Source organism: Suncus etruscus, chromosome 1 (assembly GCF_024139225.1).
Source record: "Suncus etruscus isolate mSunEtr1 chromosome 1, mSunEtr1.pri.cur, whole genome shotgun sequence".
Taxonomy (NCBI): Eukaryota; Metazoa; Chordata; class Mammalia; order Eulipotyphla; family Soricidae; genus Suncus; species Suncus etruscus.
Window position 1 is genome coordinate 46,421,157 of NC_064848.1, and position 26,596 is coordinate 46,447,752.

The 26,596-nt window shown below is 36.4% G+C and overlaps 1 protein-coding gene and 1 pseudogene across 4 annotated transcripts in view; both read right to left on the reverse strand.

The window, feature by feature from the left end:
- Window positions 1-26,596, reverse strand: part of SLC24A2 (solute carrier family 24 member 2) — a 277,482-nt gene that overhangs the window by 37,274 nt on the left and 213,612 nt on the right. For all 4 annotated transcript variants that reach the window (XM_049769359.1, XM_049769361.1, XM_049769360.1 and 1 more), the window contains 2 exons: window positions 10,811-10,909; window positions 7,920-8,038 (listed from right to left, as the gene is read on the reverse strand). In XM_049769359.1, coding sequence (XP_049625316.1) covers window positions 7,920-8,038; window positions 10,811-10,909 — 218 coding nt within the window. The remainder of the gene's footprint in view (window positions 1-7,919; window positions 8,039-10,810; window positions 10,910-26,596) is intronic.
- LOC125994933 (uncharacterized) lies at window positions 5,938-6,035 on the reverse strand (annotated as a pseudogene).

The window sequence follows — 26,596 nt, forward strand, 5'->3', positions numbered from 1 at the left end:
AGAAACTCAGAGTTCCAGGAAAGCAACTACAAAGATTCACCCTCAGCACAGCAGGAGCACAGCATATCTCAATGAGGAAGAGGCATAGAAAGTCACCAAGCTCAGAAGGCAACAACACAACACAAAAGACTTAACTAGCACTAACCAGCTCAGCAAATCCTTAGTGACTTTAATGACACCTTTGTGAGGATGTTTAATGAACTCAAAGAAATTATGGCACAAGCAGTCAGCAAAGCACAAGAAAGTGCTATTGCTTAATAGAGAACATTACAGCAGAAATAAAGAGTAGGATCAAAAAAGGAACTTATATACAAAGGAAAGCCCTAAGATTTACAGTAGATCTGTCAAATGATACTCTACAAGCCAGAAGAGAATGGAGTACGATGGCACCAAAACTCAATGGACTAAACATGTTACCAAGAATACACTGTCCAATTACATTATTATTCTGATTTGAAGGAACAATACAGAAATTCAGGGACAGGCAACAGCTTAGACAATTTATAACCAATTATACATGAAGCATTAAAGGTGCATAAGGCACACTTCTCAGTACTTGGCAGTAAATATAGCATTCACTTATGAAACTTGTGTTTATCCTTTGCTATGCTTAGAAAGGTTTGTTTACTCCTATTCTGTTAAGAAATTTTATACATTACAATTACATAATGACATTTAATTTATATTGAATATTATATATTTAATTAGGCTTATTTATTTTACAGCCATAGAGAATTTTGTTACAATCCTCTACTTAATGAAGATACTTAAGCATTATCTATATGATAATTTTTTCTAACATAAGCCCAACTTCTTTAGACAAACATAGTTTTATATTATTTTGGGTCTATTCAGATTCTCCCCTTAGTTTTTTCTTTACTCTCTTCACTCTTAATAAAATTTACATTTGTAGAATTTATCTGTTTTATGTATATCTTAAAATACATGATCATAGAATTACTTATACTATTAAGTTGTTAAGCTTATTACCTGTGTAAAAGATAGTTTTCAAAAAAGTTCACTTTATCTTTTTCTCATTGATTTACTATTTTGTGGTTTTCCAGAAGTTTAGCTTTATTCACTTATGAGTATAGGTGTCATCACCTCCACAATTCAAAAAGAGAGAGAGAGAGGAAAGTGAGCCAGTGAGTGAGAGAGGTTGAGTGAGTGAGCTAGAGAAAGAGAAAAGAGAGAGCTATTACAATATGAGATAATAAAGAAACTATCAAAGGAACAAATGGCCCAAGTCATCAGAATTGAAGATTTTGTCTATAAACTGAGTTCACAGAGGTGGGTGTTAGAGGTGTCTTGGGAACACTGTGGAGGTAAGTGGGGTCTCTAGTGATGAGACTGATGTTAGAATGATGTATGCTTGGAAAGCATGAGTAACATTGTTATAAACTCCAGAACCTAAACAAAAATGGCTTTAATAAAAGTATTGTTAAATCTGATGCCAAATCTAAAACCATGTCAATCTTGGGGCCGGGCGGTGGCGCTAAAGGTAAGGTGCCTGCCTTGCCTGCGCTAGCTTGGACGGACCGAGGTTCGATCCCCCGGTGTCCCATATGGTCCCCCAAGCCAGGAGCAACTTCTGAGCACATAGCCAGGAGTAACCCCTGAGCATTACTGGGTGTGGCTCAAAAACCAAAAAAAAAAAAAAAAACAAAAAAAAAAAACCATGTCAATTTCACAATAGTGAGATTATTGTGCTACACTAATATATAATTCTTTTATTAATTACAACAATAAAATTATCAATTTTATGTATTAATTTTAATAATACAATTATTATTTTGTTGTTATAATAATATAATATATAATAATATATTAGCTACAAACAGGTTTTGTTTTAATTCTTGTAACAACAGAGGAAAAAGAGAAGAGAGTACTTTCCTAAGTCACAAATGAATATCTCTGAACTAAGTGAAGTTCATTGATAGAGTTTCTGTTTTAAAACAATAATAGTTTGCTGCTTCTATCTTAATTTAACCCAGCTTTTTTTTTTTGCTGCATTTCATGACATTTTTGATTGTATTTATTAAGAGTAACTGTTGCAGTTACTATTGCAGTAGTAACTGGTGCAAAATCAAAAGCTACAGAAGGCTGCACACTGAAACCTTCCCTCTTCCCCCAGTTTTCTGTCCCCAGAATCCCCTAGAAGTTAACAGCATGCCACCTTCCCTAATTCGTGTATATTGAATCCCATGCCTCAACAATTCCCCAAGCGAATGCTTGCATATTGTATCCCTGGCTCTTAATTTTTCTTCCTCACACAAATATAGTATAGTGGATAAAATTTGGCATGCTGCCCTTTCCACTTAGCAACATATATAGAAGTTCATTTAACATTAACACACTAGGAGCTTCTTCATTCTTTTCTTAAAACTGCAGATGGTGTAAACTAGGGGTGGGCAAACTTTTCCTGTAAAGGGCCAGATAGTAAATATTTTAGGCTTTGTGGCCCATATAGTCTCTGTCACATATGCTGCTATTGCTTTTCTTTTAAACCTTTAAAAAATGTAAAAACATTTTGTCTCATGGGTTGGACAAGACAAGCTGAAGATCAGATTCAGCTAAGGATTTGCTGATCCTTGAAACAACAGACTCTTACTGCCCTGCATTCAGGCATCTTTTACTTTAGGATCTTCTGGAACATTCTGAAGGAGCTATCTCTAGGTGTAGGATGGGGTTGGTGTGCAGAAGGATCTGGGATCATGGTAGAGGTATAGAAACACCCTGGTGGTGGGCATCTAAGCTAATACCATCCTCTAGGCACACTGCCCTTTTTGTTCTTTGTGGGAACTGTTCCATTGGTCAGCTTTTTCTTAGGACTTAGCCACAGCTCAAAACCTTTCCTTAGCTATATTAAGAGTCTTCTCCTTTTAGACTCCTTTATATCATCATACTTACTTTATGGTCCTTATGACCAGCATATTATTCTCTTGGTCTGTATTTTCATTTTTATGCCAAAACATATAGACCTTTCCTGTGCCTAGATATAGCCTGATGCATGTCACAAAATATAAATTTTTTCCAACTAAGTAGCTTAAGAATTTTGGCCCAGTTTATTTTTCTTAGTGGAGTTCTCCTCACACCTCACCTTATGTTTCAACTCTCTAGTTTCATTGACTTTCTCACTGGAAAACAGACTATACATTTAAAGCACAAGAATGTCTTGTTTTTAGGACCATGTGCTATGAGAGTCCACATTAGTCATATGTGGAGATGCTCAGTAGGTCACGGAAGCTGTACATTAAACCAGGGTCATACATATGACAGGTATGTACTCTACTTCTATGCCAAGTCCCTTCTCCCACCCCCTACAACATTGACTCTTTTTATAAGTAACAAAATTTGTTTATTTATATATCTATTAAAATGTATTTAGCCAGCAATACCAAGCCTTTAAAACTATAAACTTTCTTTAGCAAGTCAGATTTGTTCTTCTTACAGGCTCCCACAACACTTTTAGAGTTCATAATCACATGTGGTCAAAATAATTTTCCTACCAAAATTTGTAAATTTAGATACTTATTAAACTTTAAGAAGCCCCAAATATTTTATATTTATTTTTTATCATAAGAGCCACATACAATGGTACTCAGGCCTGGTGGTGTTCAGAAGGTGCCAGTGTTTATACCCATCAGTGTTCAGGAGACCAGATGTTGCTAGGGATTGAGCCAAGGCTCTGAAATTCTAGGCATGCTCTCTACCATTGAACCACATATCCAGATGACTATAAAATTCTTTTTCATTTCAGCAGACATTTAATTGTGCTAAGTGCTTCAAGCACTTTATCTCATGCACCTCTACTAATAACATTCACACGGCACGTACTATTATTAACTGTACAGATGGGAGGGAAAAGGTCGGTTATGTAATGTGCCCCGGGTGGATGGGATGTACCACCTGGCCATTTTGTATAGTTTGTTGGGAGGGTGGCTTTCTGGAGATGTGTGTTCTTGAGTTATAAAGGGGGGGGACCACATTCTCTGAATGATGCCTGGAGGTATAATTCTGCTCAGAGAGGAGCCAGTTGGGACTCACTTCCCTGCAGCAAGGTGCTCCTTTGTGTGTGTGGGGTGGCACAGATGTCCCTCTGCCAGCCAGATGGAAAGGCACAGTGAGAGGCTGCCTCAAGCACACCTGTGACTGTGTCATCCCCAAGGGCAGCTAGATGTCCTTGGGGCCTGTCTCCTGCTGCCACATGCTGCTTATCCATGTGGACATAAGCTGTTCTGCCAGCTCACCCTTGAGCTAATGTAAAGGGACCACAGGACTCTAGGCAGGGGATGAGAGTCTAGGAAGCAGAGGAAAAAAGAGCAGAAGGCACTGCTGTTTCTCTCTTTCCCTTTCACTATTTTCCAGCTTTATTGAAGTATAATAGATAAATACAATCATATATGTAGATATATAAGGTATATAATTTTATAATTTGCCATGTGTATAAAGCAGACCTGAGAGAACAAACAACACATTGAAAAGGAACTGATAGAAGGGGAGAAAATGTTTACAGTTCTTAAAAGAGCTGATCCAATAAAAGGTTAGTGATCAAAATACATAATGAACCTGATAATTCTACAGCAAATGCCCAATAATCCCATTTTAAAAATAGGTAAAGGGTCAAAACAGTGCCTTTCCCAAAGAAGATATATAAGTAGCAATCAGGAATAAGAAAGGATTGGAATGAACTTTCCTTTAAGTGAATAAATTATTCTTGCATATTCCTTCATGGCAACAGTCAACAAAATGATTAACATGCTTTTCCCTAAGAAGTGCAGATTTAGAGCCAGAGAGTTAGTACAGTAGGTAGGGCACTTGCTTTGTTTGTGGCCAGTTTAGATACTATTCCCACATCCCTATGGTCCTTACAGCACAGCCTGTAGTAGTCCTAGAGTGGAGAGTTAAGAGTGACCCCTAAAAATCAATGGATATGGTTCAAAAACAAACAAATAAAAGAAGTGCAAAATCCTCTTTGGCAGAATAGATCCTGGAGTAAACTCACAGAGTGACTTCTATGTAGCTAGGTTTGATTTCTATTTTGGCACTTATCACTTTTCAGCTTATTGGGAAAATTCTGTCAAGGAACTAAATAACAAACTCTAGGGTAGTTTATTCCAAGTGTGTTCTTTGGACTAGCGAATCATCTGGAAGATCTTAGAATTTCACAACTGGGGGCCCATTACAAACACAAGTCAGAATTTGAATTTAAAAATGCTTCACTAAAACTTGCTTGTAATCATAGCCGGAGCTGTGGTACAAGCGGTAGGGTGTTTGTCTTGAACGCAATAACCTAGGATGAACCAAGGTTCAACCTCTGGTGCTCCATATGGTCCCCCAAGCCAGTAGCAGTTTTTGAGTGCATGCCAGGTGTACCCCCGAGTGTCACTGGGTGTGGCCCAAAAAGAAAAAAAAAGAGATTAAGGTAAAAAAAATGCTTAAAAATTGCTTCACTAGAGAAAAGCAAATGGCAAAGAGAAAAATCAACGCAAATCAATGGTGCATATCAACAAAGGTTAGTAACTGGGATGCAAAAAAAAGGGAGCTCTCATTCACCATTCAGCCTCCTTGAAAAATAGTCTAAGGACTTCACACAAACACTCAAAATGGAACATATAGTAAAGTGGGTAGGGGTCTTGCCTTGCTCAATGTTGATTTGGGTTTGATCTCCAGCACCACATATCACCCCTTCAATCCTAACTAACTTTCATCAGGAGTGATGCCTGAGCACAGTTAGGAGTAAGCCCTGAGCATCACTGATTGTGTCCCTAAAACAACAATAATAACAAAATATGATATCTAGAAATTCCTCTCCTTGGTATCTATCTCCCAAACACAAAATCAACAATTGAAAAATATATAAGCACTCTTTTTGTCATCGAAACTTACTCATACTAACAGATCTCTGGATACAACCCAAATGGCCAAATATCTAATAATAGATAAATGGATAAAAAATTATAGTATCTATGCATAATAGAATAGTACTTAGATCTACACTACACTTGATCTTAGCCAAAAGGCCGAGAAGCGATAGAATAGTACTTAGATCTAATAAATAATGAAGTTTCACTTATTTTTGCTATAGTATGAATGGAAATAGAGGTCAGATGAAATGAAATAAGTAAAAAATAAAAGGACACATATTTTACTCATATGTGGTATTAAAATGAAGATTGGATAAAGAAATAGAAGTATAATATGATAACAGAATAGTACTTAGCTCTAATAAATAATTAAGTCTCACTTTTTTCTATAATATAGATGGAAATACAGAGGTCATATTAAATGAAATAAATAAGAAACAGAAAGTTGCATATTTCTGTTTATTTTTTGTTTGTTTTTGGGTCACATCAGCAGCGCTTAGGCTCTATGCTCAGAAATCGGTCCTGGCAGGCTCGGGTGACCATATGGGATGCTGGGATTTGAACCACCGTTCTTCTGCAGGCAAGGCAAATGCTCTACCTCCATGCTATCTCTCCAGCCCCGCATATTTCTATTTTATGTCAGAGGAAAGTTAAACAGTAAAATGAAGTCACTAATCTTGATTACCTAGTTTGTAAGCAGTAATGCCGAGTGGTCTCAGGGTTGTCTAAATGTATTCCAGATCTACATTTGTACATATGTACAATGTACATATATTTTTTCTGTGCATTTGTGTTTCTAAACTACAATTGCTCAAAAAAGTAGCTGATACTTGTTAGATTCTGCATCTCATCCTAATCAAATGAATCAATTTCTAAAGGAATGAGCACCAAATATGCCACTTAATCCAGCATTGTAAATGATGTGTCTTGTGAATTCCCTAAGGGATTTTTTTAACTTTGAAACATTATATAATTATTTATTTATAATATCTTTATTTAAGTACCATGATTACTTACATGTTTGTAGTTGGGTTTCAGTTATAGAAAAGAACACCCCCCTTCACCACCACCAATGCCCCTATCTCCCTCCTCATCCACCTCTGCTTGTATTTGACACAGGCAATTTATTTCTCTCACTTATTTTCTAAGGTGACACTGGTTTACAAGAGTGTAATGTTTGTTTTAGTAGTACAATGTTACATAACACATCCACCACCAAAATACTAATATCCCTCCACCACTGTCTATGGTAACTGTTTTTCAACCCCACCCACTTGGCAACCTCATTTATGTTTTCAGAGTGTATGAGTTAGTTTTCAATGCTTACAAACTAGACAATAATGATTAATGACTTCGTTTTACTAAGTTTTACTTTTCTCTGACATAAAAGGGAAATAATGCCCATACTTTAGACTGTGAGGCTTAAAGATACTGACATATGTACTGTGCCTAACATAAGTATATCATATGTATAAATGTTGTTAAGTAGTTTATTAGATCAGACAACTATCTATTCATTGCACCAATGACTAGTGAATTGGATTCAGAGAGTGCTGATTAATTTCAACTGCAGGCAGAGGAAAGGCCAAAGAGCTCCAATGGCTAAGGTTTTTCTGTTATCTTAACCTTGAACTTAAAGGGAAAGGATTCAACTAAAATAGTTACCAAACTTTGTGCATTAAAAATCACTTGGAGAATTAAAAAAAGAAAAGACAAAATAAAAACGTCACTTGGGCAGTGACTTAAAATGCTGTGTTCTTTTTAGATATCATTAGGAGATCTGGGTTAACCCACAAGAAAATGCATTTTTATCTCCAGATTTCTCCTAGCTCTGAGAAACAATAGCTTAGAGGTTGTGTGTTTATTCGGTAATTTATAGCGCCTGACAAGAGGTGGGATCTGAGTCAGTATTGGGAAATATACACAAAAAATTTTAAGATACTGCCTGAGTATGACTCAGCTTGGAATGGAACAACATAGAATCTGTACTGCTGAGCTATGTATCACTAAAACAGAACACAAAAACAAAGAAAGCAATGGGAAAAAACATACCTGGGCTTCTGGAGCTTCAACAGTGTGGGAAAGATTTCCATTTTGTACAGGTTCTGAAGCATCACTGGGTGTTGTCATTTCAACTTCTGTGCTGGTGCTGTTTGGGAGCTCAATTTTTTCTGTTATAAAATTTAGACATACACACAAGTAGTCAATGGAAGTTAGAGTCATTTTTAAATGAACACCCTAAAATGTTAGGTCAAGGGAGAAGAAATACACAATTTCATTTGGTACAAAGTCATGATCCATGGAAGGATCCTTGGAATAAGATGGCCAACTTCTCAGATTAAATACAAGTTTAAGGTCAACTAGCCTAGAAGAAGGACTGGATTGAAGGGAGGCATCCAAGTGTTTTACTCCTTAAAGGGCTGTATCATTGCATAAGACAGAAATCAATAAGCAGTATAGAAAATTAGGGTTGTACCCTAGGAACACAAGAATACAATACAAAAATCCCTTCCTCACACCTATATTTATTGCAGCACTATTCACAATAGCCAGGCTCTGGAAACAACCAAGATGCCCTTCAACAGATGAATGGCTAAAGAAACTGTGGTACATATACACAATGGAATATTATGCAGCCGTCAGAAGAGATGAAGTCATAAAATTGTCCTATATATGGATGTACATGGAATCAATCATTCTGAGTAAAATAAGTCAGAGGGAGAGAGATAGATGCAGAATAGTCTCATTCATCTATGGGTTTTAAGAAAAATGAAAGACATTTTTGCATCAATCCTCAGAGACAAAGAAAGGAGGGCTGGAACTTTCAGCTCACTTCATGAAGCTAACCACAAAGAGTGGTGTGTGTAGTTAGAGAAATAATTACACTGAGAACTATTATAACCATGTGAATGAATGAGGGGACTGGAAAGCCTGTCTAGAGTATAGGTGGGGATGGAGGTGGGGTGGAGGGGAGATTTGGGACATTGGTGGTGGGAATGTTGCACTGGTGAAGGGGGGTGTTCTTTACATGACTGAAACCTAATCACAATCATGTTTGTAATCAAGGTGTTTAAATAAAGATATTATTAAAAAAAGAAAATTAGGGTTGTGTGCATATGTGTGTGTGTGTGTGTGTGTGTGTGTGTGTGTGTAGAGAGAGAGAGAGAGACAGAGAGACAGAGAGACAGAGAGATAGAGAGACAGACGAAGACAGAGAAAGAGATAGATTGAAAACACATGAACTTCTCCAAAGAAGGTTAATGTCTAGAATACATTTCAGGTTGAGATGTGGGTGTGTCTCCAATTTACTAAATTTTGTATGTATTTAATTTTTTTGGGGGGGGAACCACATCTGGGGATGTTAAGGGGCTACTCTTGGTTCTATGCTCAGAGTTTACTTCTGATAGTATTCAAGGGCCTGTGTGGTATCAGGGATCATTTTGCATTCAAAACATGAACTTGACACATTGACTTATATCTCAGGCCTGGATTTGTATTAAAAATATACTTTGGGACACACCTGGTGGTGCTTGGATGACCATAAAATGCTGAGAATTAATCCTGGGGCTTTTGAATGCAAAGCAAGTGCTTCACATCTCTGAACCATATCCCTAGCCCATGTCTTTGCATTTTTATAATATGAAAGCAACAAGAATTCTTCTTAAAAATTGTTCAAGAAGCAGAGAGAAATATAACTCATAATTCCATCTCTAAGAAGTAACTATTATTAACATTTTAGCTTATTTTAATCTAGTATTTCTTTTTTCACACCCAATAGAATCTTGACTGTTTCTTGGCCAAAGATTTCCTTGGAACGAGAAGTCAGGGGTAACAGGAGAGGCAGAAATGCTTCTATGAAGTGTCATATATTTTGAAAGCAACACTGTTGAATTTTGTAGGCAGATAATTTTAGTTCCTTGGGCAGTAGCATCCTTTCCAGCATAGATCCAGATTAGTTGAAATTTAGTTTGAATTTTGAATTAGCTATATTACAGTTACAGACAGGAAAGGAGCAGCATCCTGTTCTAAGTTAAAATAAAACCCCTAATCTTAGGATCTGGTCACATCGGAATTAAAAAAGGTCACTCAGAAGAAGACTGGGGTAGGATTGCTAATTTCTTTTTTTTTTTTTTTTTTTTTTTTTGGTTTTTGGGCCACACCCGGTAATGCTCAGGGGTTACTCCTGGCTATGCGCTCAGAAGTCGCTCCTGGCTTGGGGGACCATATGGGACGCCGGGGATTCGAACCGCGGTCCGTCCTAGGCTAGCGCAGGCAAGGCAGGCACCTTACCTTTAGCGCCACCGCCCGGCCCCGGATTGCTAATTTCTTAATAAAAGAAGCAGTATGCTTTTGCAAAGACCTGCCATTTAGTTAATAATTAAATATATGTCATGCAAATGTCATGAGTATAAAATATACTATAAGGCAAGGATTTCAGAAGGGCTCCTCCTTTAACTTATAAAACATTAAATGACAGATGTGTGTGGATTTTCTTTATTTAATAAAATAATTTTCTACTCTTTTATGAAGATGCATAGGTCATATGGGATACACCCTGGAAACATGGTGGAGGGAGGTCAATAATGGTGGTGGAATTGGCCCTGATCATTGTATACCTGAAACCCAACTATGAAGAACTTTGTAATGCACTAACGTCTCGATAAAATAAAATAAAAAGATGCATGGGTAAATGTTACTTTTATTTCACTGATTTTACAAATATTTTTTAAACATTTTTTCCTAATTATATCTCATTGGGCCTGTTCATCATCCTTTAGGCAATTTTTGGGCAGGTGAATTCTATGTCCATTCATGCCATATCCATCAGGGGAAGGTAGAACTCTTCATAACACCCAGGCTGAGCTCCAGGCATCTATTTGTACCATGAATTAAGGGTCCCCATGGAGTTCTGTCTCTGTTCGAGGAAGGCATCCTGAACTCACCCACATGATTGGCAGCTCCATTCTGCCTCTCATTCTCATCCACCTGGCATTTCTTCTTGGCTATCTTGTGCAGAATGGAAGCTTTTTCTCTGAACCTTCCTGAAGTGAGACAAAGCAGTGAAAACGAAACAGGATGAGGAAAGCTTGAAGCAAATGACAAAGCATTGGCAGAATTGGCATCGGGCTTCCTTGGTAAGCTGCATAATAGCATCACTTTCTTCTTTTTAGCCAACCAATGCTCAGTTAGGGACTGTCTTACCTCTTAGGAGTCTTCAGTCTAACTTTTATTTGTGAAACTCAAACAGCTGGACCATACATGAAACATTTGACTTGCACCTCTTTCCACCGTTCCAGTGATTTACAAAACAAAACAAAACAAAACAAAACAAAACAATCATCCCCCAATAAAACTCACCCTATTTTTTGGAACTTAAAACAAATCTGCTATGGTAGTACAGTCTTTTCTTTGGATTAAACAAATGTCCAACCCAGGCTTGGCATTTGACAATGTAGTCAACTCAGGTTTCTTAAGCTAACTTTGGTTATTTTCAAACATATCTTTTCATCAACACTAAAGTTTTGAAAAGAGTCAGATCATGCTTCCAAATTTGCTTAGTCAATTGCAATTAAATTGTTAAGGAGACCTTTGATTGTATTTGAAAATTTAGGGCAAAGAATGACCAACAAAGATACCAGACAATGTCTGTAAGTGATGAGATAGATAAATATGCTGGAGAAAATACCATCTCAAAGTTAAATTATAAACATTTGTGCAATATAATGTTTCATTTCTTCTCCTTGATCAAAATAGATAAGTGCATGCAACAAACACAGAAAAGGAACATGCAAAAGGGTGATGGTTAGTGAAACAACATATTCTTCTTTCTTTAGTCTTTTATTTTCACTATCCACTTCTCTGTCCAGGGTACATTCAAGATACAATTCAGTCTTATTTAAACTGATTGATGATGGTCTAGCTTTAGACATTACTGGTCTCGCAAAATGCCTACATTTATCCCATTGGGAATTAATCATTGGCTGGGTTCTTTAGCAATGTTATTAACAGAAAAATCACATCTGACTTACTATTTAGATAAAAAAATAAAACTGACCCAAGATAAATCCCCAGATATTTCTTTTGGTGGATCTTTCCTCCTAGAATAGATAATGACATTACCCACTTGTTTCTCCCCAGGGTAGTAGTCATACTGGTAGCTGTGGTATTTCTTAAGAGTAACAGAAGATATATATAAGAATGGAATAGGCTGATCCAATGGCAGAAGTGGCATACAACAAAGCTGGTTCTGCACAAGCTCCATAACCATAAACCTAGATTTTGTTACAATCAAGCTGGTCCCTAGATAATAGGTTTATTAAATTTTAAGTTTTCAAACTTACTTGGTTTACAGACCCTTTTTTAGAAAAGCACATCACTCAACACCTCTTTGGAATCCTTTTACCTTCTTTAAATGAACAGACAGAAAATAGCTCCCAATTGTATTTGAAGCTAATTCTCTTTGGCTTTCACCATTATTCTGGAACCTCCCCCAGGAAACTCTACTTTGGTAAAACACTTGTGCTCCACAAGGCACACTGTTAAAGGGAAAAGAAAGGAACACGTTCTAAAAAAGAAAGTGAATAAACCCTTGGCCTCATTGTCATCAAGAATAGGAAACAAGGACAATGTTATGGATATAATGTCCATAATTGTGAGATATTGAAGGCTCACCACTCTGGAAGGTGCCTTGGATCCAGTATACAAGGGAAATTTTAGAAAGGATAGGAAAAGGGAAAGGAAAAATGATGGGGTCTAGGAGAAGGTAGAGGTAAAAGTACACAAGAATGAAAAAGAAAAAAGAGAAAAAGGATTAGAAAGGTGTGAGTGGGGTGGGATACTGGAATTGGCTGGGGGTTGCTCAGGCAGTGTTGATACTCTCTCCTGACTGCCAAATCTAGACTTGGGGAGTAGATAGACACATGATGAAGAGCAGTTTTTAATACCCTGCAACCCGATGTCTAAAGAAGGGTACTTCTTATAGAAGATATTTCCAAGACACCTCAAACCATTTGTCAAAAGGTCTAGTTAGGGATAAGGGAAGTTCTATAGTTAAGTAGGTGTTGATGATTCTCTATTAAAAACTTTCTGTGGTCTCAAGGTCAGTATGTGAATTTAGAACAATCTGAATCTTCAGGAAGTAAAGATACATAGTTATTTTTAACCTCAATATGATGTAATAAGAGGGAGCTGTCTAAAGCCTGTGTCAATAAAACTGAAACACCCCAATTTCAGAATTAGCTGAGATAATAAATCATTAAAATAATGAGAATACTTTATCAGTTGATTAAAATCAACTAATCACATATTGTCTATAGTGAAAAGTATTTTTAAGATCCTAGAGATACAATAAAGAGAAATGAGCAGTCACTACCTCTTCCAGGAAACAGCTTTCAGAACAATATTGGCCATTGTCACATGTGGATTTGTTTCTCCAAATCATCATAGGTCAGGCTGGGAGAACAGGGTAGGAAGTAATTCTAGAATTGAAATTTTATAAATTCTCAAACATTTTAATAGGCTGGTAAAGTCATCTAGAATTTGTGTTATATCTTCCTTACTGAAGTAAGCTTTCCAGGTGATTGGGTAGTGAGAAGATTAGTCTGACTTGTTTTTCTGTTTGTTTAATCCAACAGTAAATGAGGTGAAGCTGCATAAGCTGACTGGGAAATTATTTTTCTTACATAGACTTATCATCTTAAAATGGAAAGAAAATAATCAGCTTTCTCCCATCACCTGTGAGGTCTGGTAAGGAACCACTGGGGCTACACCATGGATTTTTGGAGCAAGGCTCAAAATAACCCTGAGACACTGAATCTTTGTTGCACTAGAGATCTATTTCCTTTGCCTCTCAGGCTCAGAATTTTAAAATGGGCAAAAGACTCACATAGTTGAAAGGCTCAGCGTCTTAATGTAATGAGATACCTTTGTATACCTTTGTATACAGCGCAAGTTCAGGAATTATTAGAAAAAGGTTCATATTATGCAACTGAATGGCAGGACATTTTCTCCATAAGTTATTGTCAAAAAGAAGACTGATATTCAAAATAAGATTAGTGTTGAGCGATCTCAACACCAGGGGTGATGACCTTGGCTGTGTAGGGGAACCCTCCTCTAAATTATTTTAATCTTTTTAATTTAATGTTTTTACTCTTATAAAGAAGTTTTCACTCTTATAAAGAGTTGACTCAGAAGGACAGATCAAAGGAACAATCACAAATTTGTGCCAGGGGATAAAAAAAATTCAAGATATATTGACATTTTTTCAAGGTGAGCAAAGAGATAATTAAAAGAATACTTTAAAGCAACCTTAAAAATACTTTAAAGCAACTTTAAAAATATACTGTGTTGTAGTGTGAATCCTCCAACTGTTGTATTTTTATACTGCAGCAGATATTTGTATACTTGAAATCTCAGAAATAGCAAATTCTGTTCAAATCGTGAGGCACCTACGTCAAAACCTAGTGCACAATTTTTATCTAGTTTTACTTGTTATGAAATTTGCAAAAGAATATGAGCTGAATGCTCAAGAGCATTGTGTTGAGGGGATGGTAGAGTAGTGTGGAAGGACACTATCAAGCACACGGTATTGATGTGATTAGAGGAACATTTGAAAACAAATTGGGCCTTGCTCCAACCACTTTGAAGTACAGAAACTTCAACACCGCTTTTGGAGAAGCTTGTAATTCCCTGGAAATGAATTTCTCTTCTGCTCTATTATTATTTAATTAAAACAATCCATTGGAACTCCTGCTTACATCTTTTCTATCAAGCCTATAACAGGCAGTGTTACACAAGAACCCTCACCATAGCAGATTAACTACTGGTTGCCATAGAACATTCTGAACATAAGCAACATAGGAGACAGGACAAAAGAGAGAGATGGATGTGAAGGGAGCAGCCAAACACATTTCAGTAAATAGACCTTGGCTTGGGAGATGAAAAGAAGAAAAACTCAACAGAAGGGAAAACTTGAAAATTGTTTTTGGATCTATTTTCATTTGTGCCTTTTCTTGTCCCTGTCTTTCAAATATATGGCTGTCAGGTAGTTTAAAAAACAAAAGTGCACCTGAAACTTTCCTCCTATTTATTTCTTTCCCTTTTCCTGGAAAAATACACTCAACTCAGGTATATGTCCCATCAATTTTCCTAAGAAGAAAGACAATGGCAATGACATGGCAGTAAGCTAATTCCCATTTTGGGTTCATTTTGGGCCCCTCTTAGCTCTCACCCTCTCTTGCTATGCATCAGCAAATCTAGTGCCTATAGTTGTGAAATATTTCAGAATCTGACAATGAATTTCTTTCATCTTCCCTACTCCTCTTAGCAACTATTCTGGTCTAATTTTAGATAATCTCTGTCTTTCATTTTTACTTCTCCATCACACAATATGTTCTCATCTCTTCATCCTTAAGGAATCACATCATGGCACTCCAGACACAATCCTACTGCTGCAGGTCCCAAGAATCAAGTGAAAATCAGTTTATAGGATGCCCTGTAAGGTTCAATTTAATGCGGATCAAGTTGACTGCTTTTCCTCCCAGACATGATGGTCAGCTTGCTATTTCTTAAAATACACTCCACTATCCTACCCCAGATCCATGGCATTGGCTGTTATCTTTACTTGGAACATTCCTCCTTCAAAAGCCCACATAGCCTCTTCTGTCCACTCTTTCAATTATTTGTTCAAATTTCCACTTCATATTTAGCTTCTCCATAGCCTACTTAATTTTACCTTTTCTTGCCAGCATATCTTTACACTAGAGGCCTTTCTCTAAAGCATTTAGCATCCTCTAGTATACTTGCTTTTCATAGCAGCCGTAATTCATGAAGGAGGACATATTTACCAATTTGGTGCACCAGCACTTAGTAGGGCCCAATACATTAGTGCATTTATAGTTTTAGGCAAAGAAATAAAGTTAGGACTTTTTTTTTTGAGGGGAGAGGTGGGTTTCCAGGCAGAGCTTAGGAGGTTTTGGCTGATATCAACCAGGTGGTAGTGAAGGATAGGATCCCAAGATATAGCCGTGTAGGGCACTCCAGGGCCGTACCCAATAGTATTTGATAGTAACTGGTCATAGTTGGAGGACATGTAGTGCCATGAATCAAACAAGGGCTAACTACATAGTAGGCATATGCTTTAATCCCTGGTCTTCAAGTTAGATTTAACATGCTTCTTGTTAGCTATGACCCGAAGTAAATCCTTGTAGGCTCACCCAGACCATGGTGCCAGTGAGACGAGAGGTCTCCAGGAACTAACAGAAGATAAAAGGAAAAAATGAAGTCTAGGTGTTCACACTCCAGAAGATGATGGAGGGGCATATCTGTTCTGTTCCTTCCAAACAACACTGGGGGAATAAGGTGGGTGATTAAAGTCACTTTTATGATAGAAGAGGAGTGCAGGGAGCATAGCAAAGAACACAGCAGAAAAAGGCTCTGGCTTTCTTTCTGTAATAAAAGACTGTTTTTTTTTTTTTTTTGAGGGGGGCACACCCAGAGGTAGTCAGGGAACCATTTGTGATGCTGAGGATTGAACTGGGAATGTCTGTGGGCAAAGCAAGTGCTTTACCTGCTTATGTACTATCTCTTCAGCCAAGATACCTCTTATTTTTTAAGATCACACTAAAGTTTTTTTTTGTTTTTTTTTGCCACACCTGGTGACTCTAAGGCAGGGATCTCAAACTCAATTTACCTGGGGGCCGCAGGAGGCAAAGTCGGGGTGAGGCAGGGCCGCATAAGGGATTTCACAATTTCTTACTAATGCGATTTTTATTGCGATTATTCGGTAAACGAATAATCGCGAATACTGCGATATTTGAAGGCCGGCATCGGGCCACAAAATGTAGTACGGAGCTGGCCGCGAATTTGAGACCCCTGCTCTAAGGGGTTACTCCTGGCTAGGTGCTCAGAAATCACTCCTGGGGACCATATGGGACGCTGGGGGATCTAACTGTGGTCCGACCTAGGTTAGTGCCTGCAAGGCAGACACCTTACTGCTCTGTGCCACTGCTCTGGCCCCCACATTAAAGGTTTGACTTGAAAGTTTCTCTAATGATACCCACACTTCTTCCCTAACATGAAATAAAACGGAAATAAAATTGCTATTCTTCTTTCTTTCTTTTTCTTTCTTTCTTTCTTTCTTTCTTTCTTTCTTTCTTTCTTTCTTTCTTTCTTTCTTTCTTTCTTTCTTTCTTTCTTTCTTTCTTTCTTTCTTTCTTTCTTTCTTTCTTTCTTTCTTTCTTTCTTTCTTCCTTCCTTCCTTCCTTCCTTCCTTCCTTCCTTCCTTCCTTCCTTCCTTCCTTCCTTCCTTCCTTCCTTCCTTCCTTCCTTCCTTCCTTCCTTCCTTCCTTCCTTCCTTCCTTCCTTCCTTCTTTCTTTCTTTCTTTCTTTCTTTCTTTCTTTCTTTCTTTCTTTCTTTCTTTCTTTCTTTCTTTCTTTCTTTCTTTCTTTCTTTCTTTCTTTCTTTCTCCCTCCCTCCCTCCCTCCCTCCCTCCTTCTTTCTTCTTTCTTTCTTTCTTTCTTCCTTCCTTCCTTCCTTCCTTCCTTCCTTCCTTCCTTCCTTCCTTCCTTCCTTCCTTCCTTCCTTCCTTCCTTCCTTCCTTCCTTCCTTCCTTCCTTCCTTCCTTCCTTCCTTCCTTCCTTCCTTCCTTCCTTCTCTCTCTCTCTCTCTCTCTCTCTCTCTCTCTCTCTCTTTCGGGTCACACCCAGCAGAGCTTAGGGGCTACTCCTGGCTCTATGCTCAGGGACCATATGGAATCATATGAGATGCCAGGATTCGAACCACTGTTCTTCTGCATGCAAGGCAAATGCCCTACCTCTTCCATGTTATTTCTTTGCCCCCCCCATTGCTATTAATGAAAATCAAACCAGTATTTTAATAGATACTTTGTAAAGTATCTTTAGCAATATAGTACACATACTAATACAATAATAAATAATTTAGTTGAATATGATAAATATAGTGCCACAATATAAAGATACTAGAGTATATTTAATAATAACTTTTTAGAGTAAGAGCTATATATATATTTTCCCTATTATGTAAACAAATAATTGACATATACTACTATGTAAAGATAAGGTATACTTTACTGAATAGTTTGTGAATGAACCACATAATAAGATGATTGACATCTTTATTTATGTACTACATTTATAGACATAATAATAATACTAGTTCCTGTAATTAATGAGAATATAAATATAACTTTATTTCAAGTGCTGGGAAAGCCTTTGCTACAAATGAAATGAAGCAGTAATATTTTTTAATAAGGCTTTAAAATATAATTCTCATAGGACCCCATGATTTAGTAGAGGGGCAAGATACTTGCATCCCATATGTCCATACCAGTTTGATCCTTGACATCACAATGGTTCCCTGAGCACCTACAGAGTGGTACCCAAGCACAGAAGCAGGATATCTCTGGGCACTGCTGGGATTACCTTTAGTATCATCCATAAAGAACAGCTTTCTTCATTGTCAAATTTGTTCCAACATATCCCTTTACAGTAGTATCTTATTATTGGGAAGAAGAGAAGTGTTGTAAATACTTAGAGGGATTACCAATCCAATGTTTTTCAAAAATATTATATTATTTCATTTATTTTTATTTCTTGCCCCTATGGGCACTTTTCTAAGTAGTCATCTTCAATCTCTGAATATTTTTTCCTATCTCCATAGAGTCACAATCCCCTCTCTCAATTGGGTACCTTTATCATGACAGTAGTCTTCCTGTTAGTGTGTCCCTCTCTTACCCCTTCTGCGTAACCCTAATTCTGGAATGATCAATGATGATGTTTGCATATCTTTATGGCTCTGTTGTTCACTTCTTAAGTCTGCAACCCACAGCTGGTACATTGCTTGCTAAATCTACCGCTGGTCACTTCTAACCTCCACATGACTAGATTGGTAGTGGTATCTAGAATTGTTCATGCTTTGCTTCAAGGTTCCTTATTTTAACTCTCTTTTTTTTTTTTTTTTTTTTTTGTGGTTTTTGGGTCACACCCAGCAGTGCTCAGGGGTTTTTCCTGGCTCCGTGCTCAGAAATTGCTCCTGGCAGGCACGGGGGACCATATGGGACGTCAGGATTCGAACCTATGACCTTCTGCATGAAAGGTAAACGCCTTACCTCCATGCTATCTCTCCGGCCCCCCCTCTTAATAGCACCCCTTTAATATAATTATTCCTATGACTCCCTTTTTGCTTTCATATATTACATTCTCAAAAAGAACCAGGTGCCAATGATTAAAAAAATTCAGATTTATGTCCCTTGTTCTCTTATCCTATGGAATTTAAAATCTCTTCATTTGGAAGTCCTCCCAGTCTTTAACACCCCAAACCCTACACACCATCTTCTTTTTTTATTTTCTACTTGTGTTTCTGCTGAGTGTTTGCCAGCCATTCTAGAGAAGCAATTTTTTTTCCATATTCCAGTAGTTGAATCTTGCACCAGGAATAATCTTTGAGCAAAAATATAGGAGTAATCCTTGAACACAGCTGGGTATGCCCCATATATTATAAAAAATAGTGATCAAATATAAAATTAGAAAGACTTCTCAACTACTTGGGCCCAAGTTCTCCTGTACTTTCTCCTCACCCTTCCACTTTTTAAATCTTATTGCATGTTTTACTCTTTGATATCATTTACATGGTTTGGACATGCTCCACACTTCTTTTTTTTTGTTTGTTTTATTCTTTTTTTAAGACTTTGTTTTAGGCATTACATCTCTGGAAGCTATCTCTGACTTCCATTACTGTACTTGTAAAGCATCCTGGGAATTTTCTCTATTCCCAGTACCCTGATGCCTATCATTATAGTCATTTTCTCAGAGATTCAGGTTTTTAACTCACCTTATTTCCAATTAGCCTCTGGTCTTCCATGAACAGATATACTGAATTTCATCTATCCCTCCTGTGTTTACTTTTTCATTTGGGTCTCAATGAGTATTTACAAACATAACAACATTGACACAAACAATAAGAAGGAAATCGTGTGTGTCTGAGCAGCTTGTTAGGTGCATAAAATTATTGCTATATGAAAACAAATTCATAGATTTTTTTTTTCTAGGGCTAGAGAGAGAAGGAAGGGCTGGTAGCATTCTGTATAAAATTCATCACTCTAGTCTACTAGTTTACTGCTCTGATCACATTTTCAAAGGCTCAGTGTGTTTAGAGCTACTGTTTGCCTATCTTGAGATGTTATTAAAGAGATATATAATTGAATTAAGTTCAGGCAAATTTGGAATTTTATAAACTTTGAAACTTGCCACAAATTTCAGGTGACAGAATATAATATAGGGAAAAGACCAACAACATGTGACCTTAGGGGAAGTCAACACTCCCTGAAAGCTGATGTTACATAATAATTTTGGTCACTTCCTTTGGTCACCTCCTTTATTATTTTAGGGACCAATTTCTAGCCATATATTTAGTCATCCACTTAATTTTATGAAGCAAAATAGTTTTATTTTAGAGAAATATGAAGGGCTCAAGAGAGGGACACATGTTCAAGTATAAGGGCTTTTCCAGAGGGATCAAAAGCCAAGAATATACATCTCAGGTTGAGATGTGGGTGATCTTTAAGATAGAAAATGCACCTATAATTATTTTATTCTATATATTCAAATTAACAAATGGCTCACACAAAGAAATTCTCAAAGGCAGTGTCTGATCAAATAAATGTCTGATCTTAGCTTTGGGGATCTGAGTCAGGTATTGAGTGGCCAGATAGAAGACTTGAGAATTTCTTGTTTATATTCCTTGCACCTGTGAATATCTAAGAAATAAATGACAAAGTATATAATTTTTATATAGACAATGGATCCTAAGATTTGCAGATATCTTGCCCTACTACTACCTGATGGATGGAAAATATTTATTTAAAATTAGTTTGTTAAAGTCCATACTTTGGGTATATCTTGCTGCAAATGGATTAAGAGAAAATTGGGAAAACATTTAATATATATTATAAAACCTGGAAAATATCAGTGATTTTATAAAAAGGTATTCTATATATCTGCATATATATAATAATACACAATGTAAATCTTCACAATCCTCTGTGTGTGTTCCCCAAACAAGGCTTAGGGGGATATTCCCAGTAATTATTGGCCAACCAGGCTGAGTGTTACAAGAGCCTGAGAACATGATACTGCTGTTTGGGCCCTGAGATCATATGTGCCACCATGAATGTACTTGAGTGCCTCCAGAATTACACTTGGTGGTGTTTGGGGATTGTGTTGTGTAAATAAACTGGGGTTGGTCACATGCAAGGCAAATGCCTTAACTCCATTACTATATCTCTGACCCAATACTCCTTTATATATATACCTCACAGCTATTTATCTTAATAGAAAATGAACTATTTTAGATTTGACTACCAATTATTTTCTAGTAGCCACAGTTTCATACACACACACACACACACACACACACACATATATATATATATATATATAATTATCCCTCTTGTCACTTGAATTTTAAGTGTTTTTGAAGGGTCAGTACTTTTTTCTATTTTTTAAGATATGCAATTCTGCATTGTAATTTGGTGCCTGTAAACCTCATTAAAAACAAAATATTTGCAATCAAAGTGCTGACACATGCTAAAAGTATGTGTCATACTTTATGTCATATGTCATATGTTACTATATGCATCTGAAAGCTTAGTGACCCATGACTAAAACAAGATGATTCAGATCATTTCAGATATAATCAAAAGAGAAACTTACCCTGCTTAATTGAACATGTCAGCCTCCTGGTAGAACATATTCTCACTTTTTTTTTAAAAAAAGAGAAATCTTCATGGGGGTGTGAAATTATATTATTAATTTATAATAGCAGTTTTCAGACTTGACTGGAGGAGGCAACTTAACATTTTCAGCTCTAGGGATGTCAGAATAGGCAAAAAAAGAAGCATCCACCATTTGCCTTCTGCTGCCACTTAACACCTTCTCCGTATGCAATGTGACAAAATTTGCCTTTACTCGCCAGGTCCAATCTTTCTGCTTTTACTGTTGACAGTTGAGACCATAAATATAAGATGCAATGAAGTTTGAAAAGCTGGATGTATTCTAGTCAGAAGACTCCCTTGGTGCTGGCTTTCAGGCAGACTATTGATTTACACCTGGTGTGGTGTTTCGTGATAGAACTGATGTCATTTATTAGCAGTTTTGTCTGCTGTTGCACACTCATAAGGCTGCTATCTTCTGAAGATCCAGTGCCAGGGAGATACTTATAAGAATACATCTCTTATAAAGTAAAGTGGTTAATAACCAGTGAGTCAAATAAATTTTGGAGAAGAGAACATCTGTCCAAGTGCCCAGAAAAAAATATCTTCTGGTTATAGAAAGTTGGATTGAATGAGTGAAACCATAAATCTGGAATGAATGAAACATAACATGGCTTTGGAAATGGTGTCTGCATCAAGCTGAGGCTCCCCACGTTGCTTATTGGCTGTTAGAAAGCTAACTTGTTTTTGTGGTTCTCATATTTTTGCATGGATATACATTATTTTATATTTTATATATTTATTTTATATATATATATTTTTTTTGGGTTTTGGGTGGTGTTGCCCCCCCCCACACTGTATACGGTGTAAGATATTGAATCAGGTTAGTCATGTGAAGAGCAAACACTTTATCCATCTGTACTCTCCAGTTCTGTATATGAGGCAAGAAGGGTATAACTGCAGTGTGGCTTGGATTAGTCTGTGTAGGAGCAATGGCTTTGTCATGAAATTTCAAGAGAACAGAGACTGATCACAACTGCATCATGGATTTGATTTCACTTTGGTAAAACTTCAGGCCTATAAACAAGCAAATTATGTTTTGATTCTATTGTAAATAGAATGTATGTATGTAATACCCATATAATGTGTAATGTAGTCAGTTTTAATCTCTGTTTAAAAAGACTTATTGGTTACTCAATTATAATATGTCTTACACATATGTTGTCTGAAGTCTCTCACTTCATAAATTGTAACAATTTCTTTTTATTTGTTTTAGATCACACCTGGCTGTGCACAGGACTTACTCCTGACTCTATGCTCAGGTATCACTCCTGGTGGGCTCTGAATACTATATGGGGGATTGAAGTGGTATTGATCTGGATTGGCTGCAAGCAAGGAATACACCCTACCCACTATACTAATGTTCTGGTCCCTGAAACAATTCCTTTTAAGTGCAAGATGACAATCTATTTCAAAATCTGAAATGTGTCTGCTAGTCCAATTAGCATTTCTATATCTGGAAATTATTATAATGTATATCATCTACTCAGGAGGGCATGCCACAGGGAAATATAATATTCATGTAATATTATAGTACACTTAAAAAATGGAAAGAACCTAAATTCACATCAAGGATGTGCTCATGGAATCCACCAGAATTGAGCCACAGTGGCTATGAAGCAGCTTTAGGTAAGAGAAAAAGTCTAAAGGTGCCAATGTGGAAATATCATAAAAATATATTAATCAACAACAGACAGATACAGAACTGTGTATAGAAAAAAGAAGAGTGCATGTTAAAACACTAGTATAAGTGGTTCAATGTAGAGGATGAGTAGAATGAGAATGGGAGAGTCACTCATGTTCTTTTTCCATACCTATTGTTTGCTTTTTATATTTGTTTTAATTTTGTATCATATAATTTTTGAAGAGTAACCAAAATCTTGTGTGTATGTATTTTTTTATAATAAAACAACCATTAAAATTAATTTTCTATTTAAAATGTCTACTGTGATGAGAGTTTGGTTTTACAACTAAAATGAATATAGCTGTCTTTGTTTTCTAAATATCTAGTCTATAAAAACTGTGATATGTACTATTTTCTATAATTATATTAATAAAGAATGTGAGTGTAAGTAATACACATGTGATACACATGCCCTTTACTTCAGAATATTGGGAAAATATTGAGCCAATTCTTAGAAAGAGCATAACCAAAATGTGAGACCAAATTTTCAGAAAGTTTAACATTAAAAGCCCACGGACAACAAATGTCTGCAATGACATTGATAACAGTCAGTAGGCTAGAACTCGGGACTAGGGACTGGAAGGAACACCACAATGTGCATTATTTACACATTTGTCTGATAGGATGTTCTGTGCTTGCTTCATACAGACCATTCCTTGAGGCTGGTCATGTGTCTTTGGTCATGTCTGTGAGAAAGGTCTGTCTGTGCTGTGCTGAATAGTCTGCTACTGTATTGATGAAAGCCTATCTTGTACCTATTGTACTTAAAAAGGATTTCTCACAGTATCCTTCTTCTGGAAAGGAAGATCTCCTTTAGCATAGCAAACTGCCCAGAGGACCACTCCTAATAAAGCTGGAGTAGGAACTCCAAAAACACTATAAAGTTGTTCCTATTCCTTCCTTCTTCATATCAACCATTGGATTTTCCATTTTGCCCAGACCCTCCTCTTCATATGGCTCTGAACAGTTCCTGACCTGACTCAATAAATAACCCATCTCTAGCATCAGTAAATCTGTATCCTTAACTTCATCAATGAATATTCTGTCTTTATTTCCAATGGAAACTTGAGTGTTTCCTAAAAGTCACCTTCATCCTCTGACTCCCAAGAGAGAGAATGACAACTGCTTTATTCTCTCAAAATTCAGTATTTTTCTCCCTCTTGCTTACTACTTCTAATAAACTGCTTATCCTTCCTCTAAAGCATGGGTTAATACTTCTACTCTAATTGACTTCCTGATGAACTTTTCTCTGAAGGTATTAGAAAATTTCCACTATTTTCTTCATTCCCTATCCTTGGTAACTTTCCAAGATGAACCCCAAATCCTTTATTTCTCACTGTTTTCACCTCCTCATTTACAGCTACTCTTTTCTGTGGCTCACTTCACCCACCTACTCCTTCAGTCAGACTGTTGTTCTGTTATTGCAAATAACTGCACCACTTCAAAATGCCTTGTTTTTTTTATTCATCACACTTTCTGTCCATTTCTTTTTTTTTTACTAATCCAGACGCTTTGTCAGCTTTATTAAATTTGTCAGCCATCGTCTTCCTTTAAAATGTGTTCTTCATTTGGCTGATATATTTCTCCCCTAGTCTTAGTCCCATTTAAAATTATTTTTTTTGGTTTCCCCTTCATCTTAGATTCTATACTTTGGAGTCTCTAGTATCATTCCTTGGCCTTCTCTTCTTTTTTGTTCAGGTAGGATTTATAATCAATTTTTGTAACTATAAATTGGTCTGTTTAATGACTCTAAAATTGACATCTATTAATATATTAATAATCTCTTTCTCAAGGGTAGGCTCACAATCACTGTTTTTATCTGCACACTCTCTTTATTTGGACGTCTCATAGGCATCTCAGACCTAATATGGGCTCTAACTCTCTCCCTCAGGTTTGCTCTGTTTTCTGTCTTCTACATCAACATATAAAAAAGTGACATTTCTCTGTTGTGGAGATGTTGTAAGTTCCTATTATATTAATTTCCATTTAATTTACAAATGACCATATAAATTATCTGGGATACAAATTTACTCAGTTTAATAAACCACCTTTTCAAGCTTTGTGGAAATAAGTAACAGACATATAACTAACTACAGGATGATTTTACTTGGAAGGGAAGACTCCTTAAAAGAAGAAAATAACTGGGAAAATAGCTTTATCTTTTCTTCCTGGACTACAATTGTGATCACTTCAGCTCTATCAGCAGTCATTTGGAGGAGGAATTTCTCTTGATTTGAATGCCATATACAAGGATGGTAGAGCAAAAAGACAAAAGGTGTCTGGATCTTGGATTACAATGGACTTTCCATCTTTGCCATGTACAATCTGTTCTCCCTGGAGTGAGAACTAACTACACTTTAATTTGACTTAAGCTACTATAAATATGAATTTTCTACTATAGATATTGACTCTATATGACAGTTTTATCAATTTATTCAAGGATTAAATATAGTGTGAAGGCCACAGATAACATGAAGGTCCTGTTTTGGAACTACATTTTTAGAGGTTATATCTTAAACCATGGAAATTATAGTTATTCTAGAAACCAATTTCTCTTAGAAAAAGTTGAGCTATTTTACTTTAGTAAATAACTGTAGTGATCTACTGTAGTAGATGGTCACTGGCTAGACAGGTGCTTTTGTTTCTTTGAAATAATGAGGTTTGAAAAAAATCAGTTGCATGCCTAATTTAGCACTCCATAATTCATGTAAGGAATTTTGTTGCCATGAAACAGAATCCTTAATTTCATTAAGGAAAAAAGATGATATTCCTTTTGCCCTTGATATTATTTTTTACTATTATTTTTCTCATACAAATGAATGAAGATTGGCTTTTAAATTAGTGGTGAAAGTATTTTTTTTTGGAAAATGACTGCTTTGTGGCACAGAGTTTAAGACAATTAAACAAGGCATCTTTCCTATACATTGCTTCTTTATAAGAAAGGACTTTTGTGTACCTACCTAAATTATGTCTCTGTGAATGTCTTTTTCTAAAGAACAAAGTAGTTGCTCTATAGGGTCAATGTTGGTTTAACAATATCTTCTTTTAATTCATTTGTCTGTTCCACTATAATTTTGTCTTGTGAACTAATTTTCTATATTTTTATTTAGAATAGTTTTAGTAAGAATTCAAATTTTAATTGATTGAGAGTTTCCTACAGTAGATAAATATGAGGCATTGGTATTCATGGACAATAAATTACAAGTTATTAACTCCAGTTAAAAATTGGATATTGCTCCTAAAAGAGCTATAACATG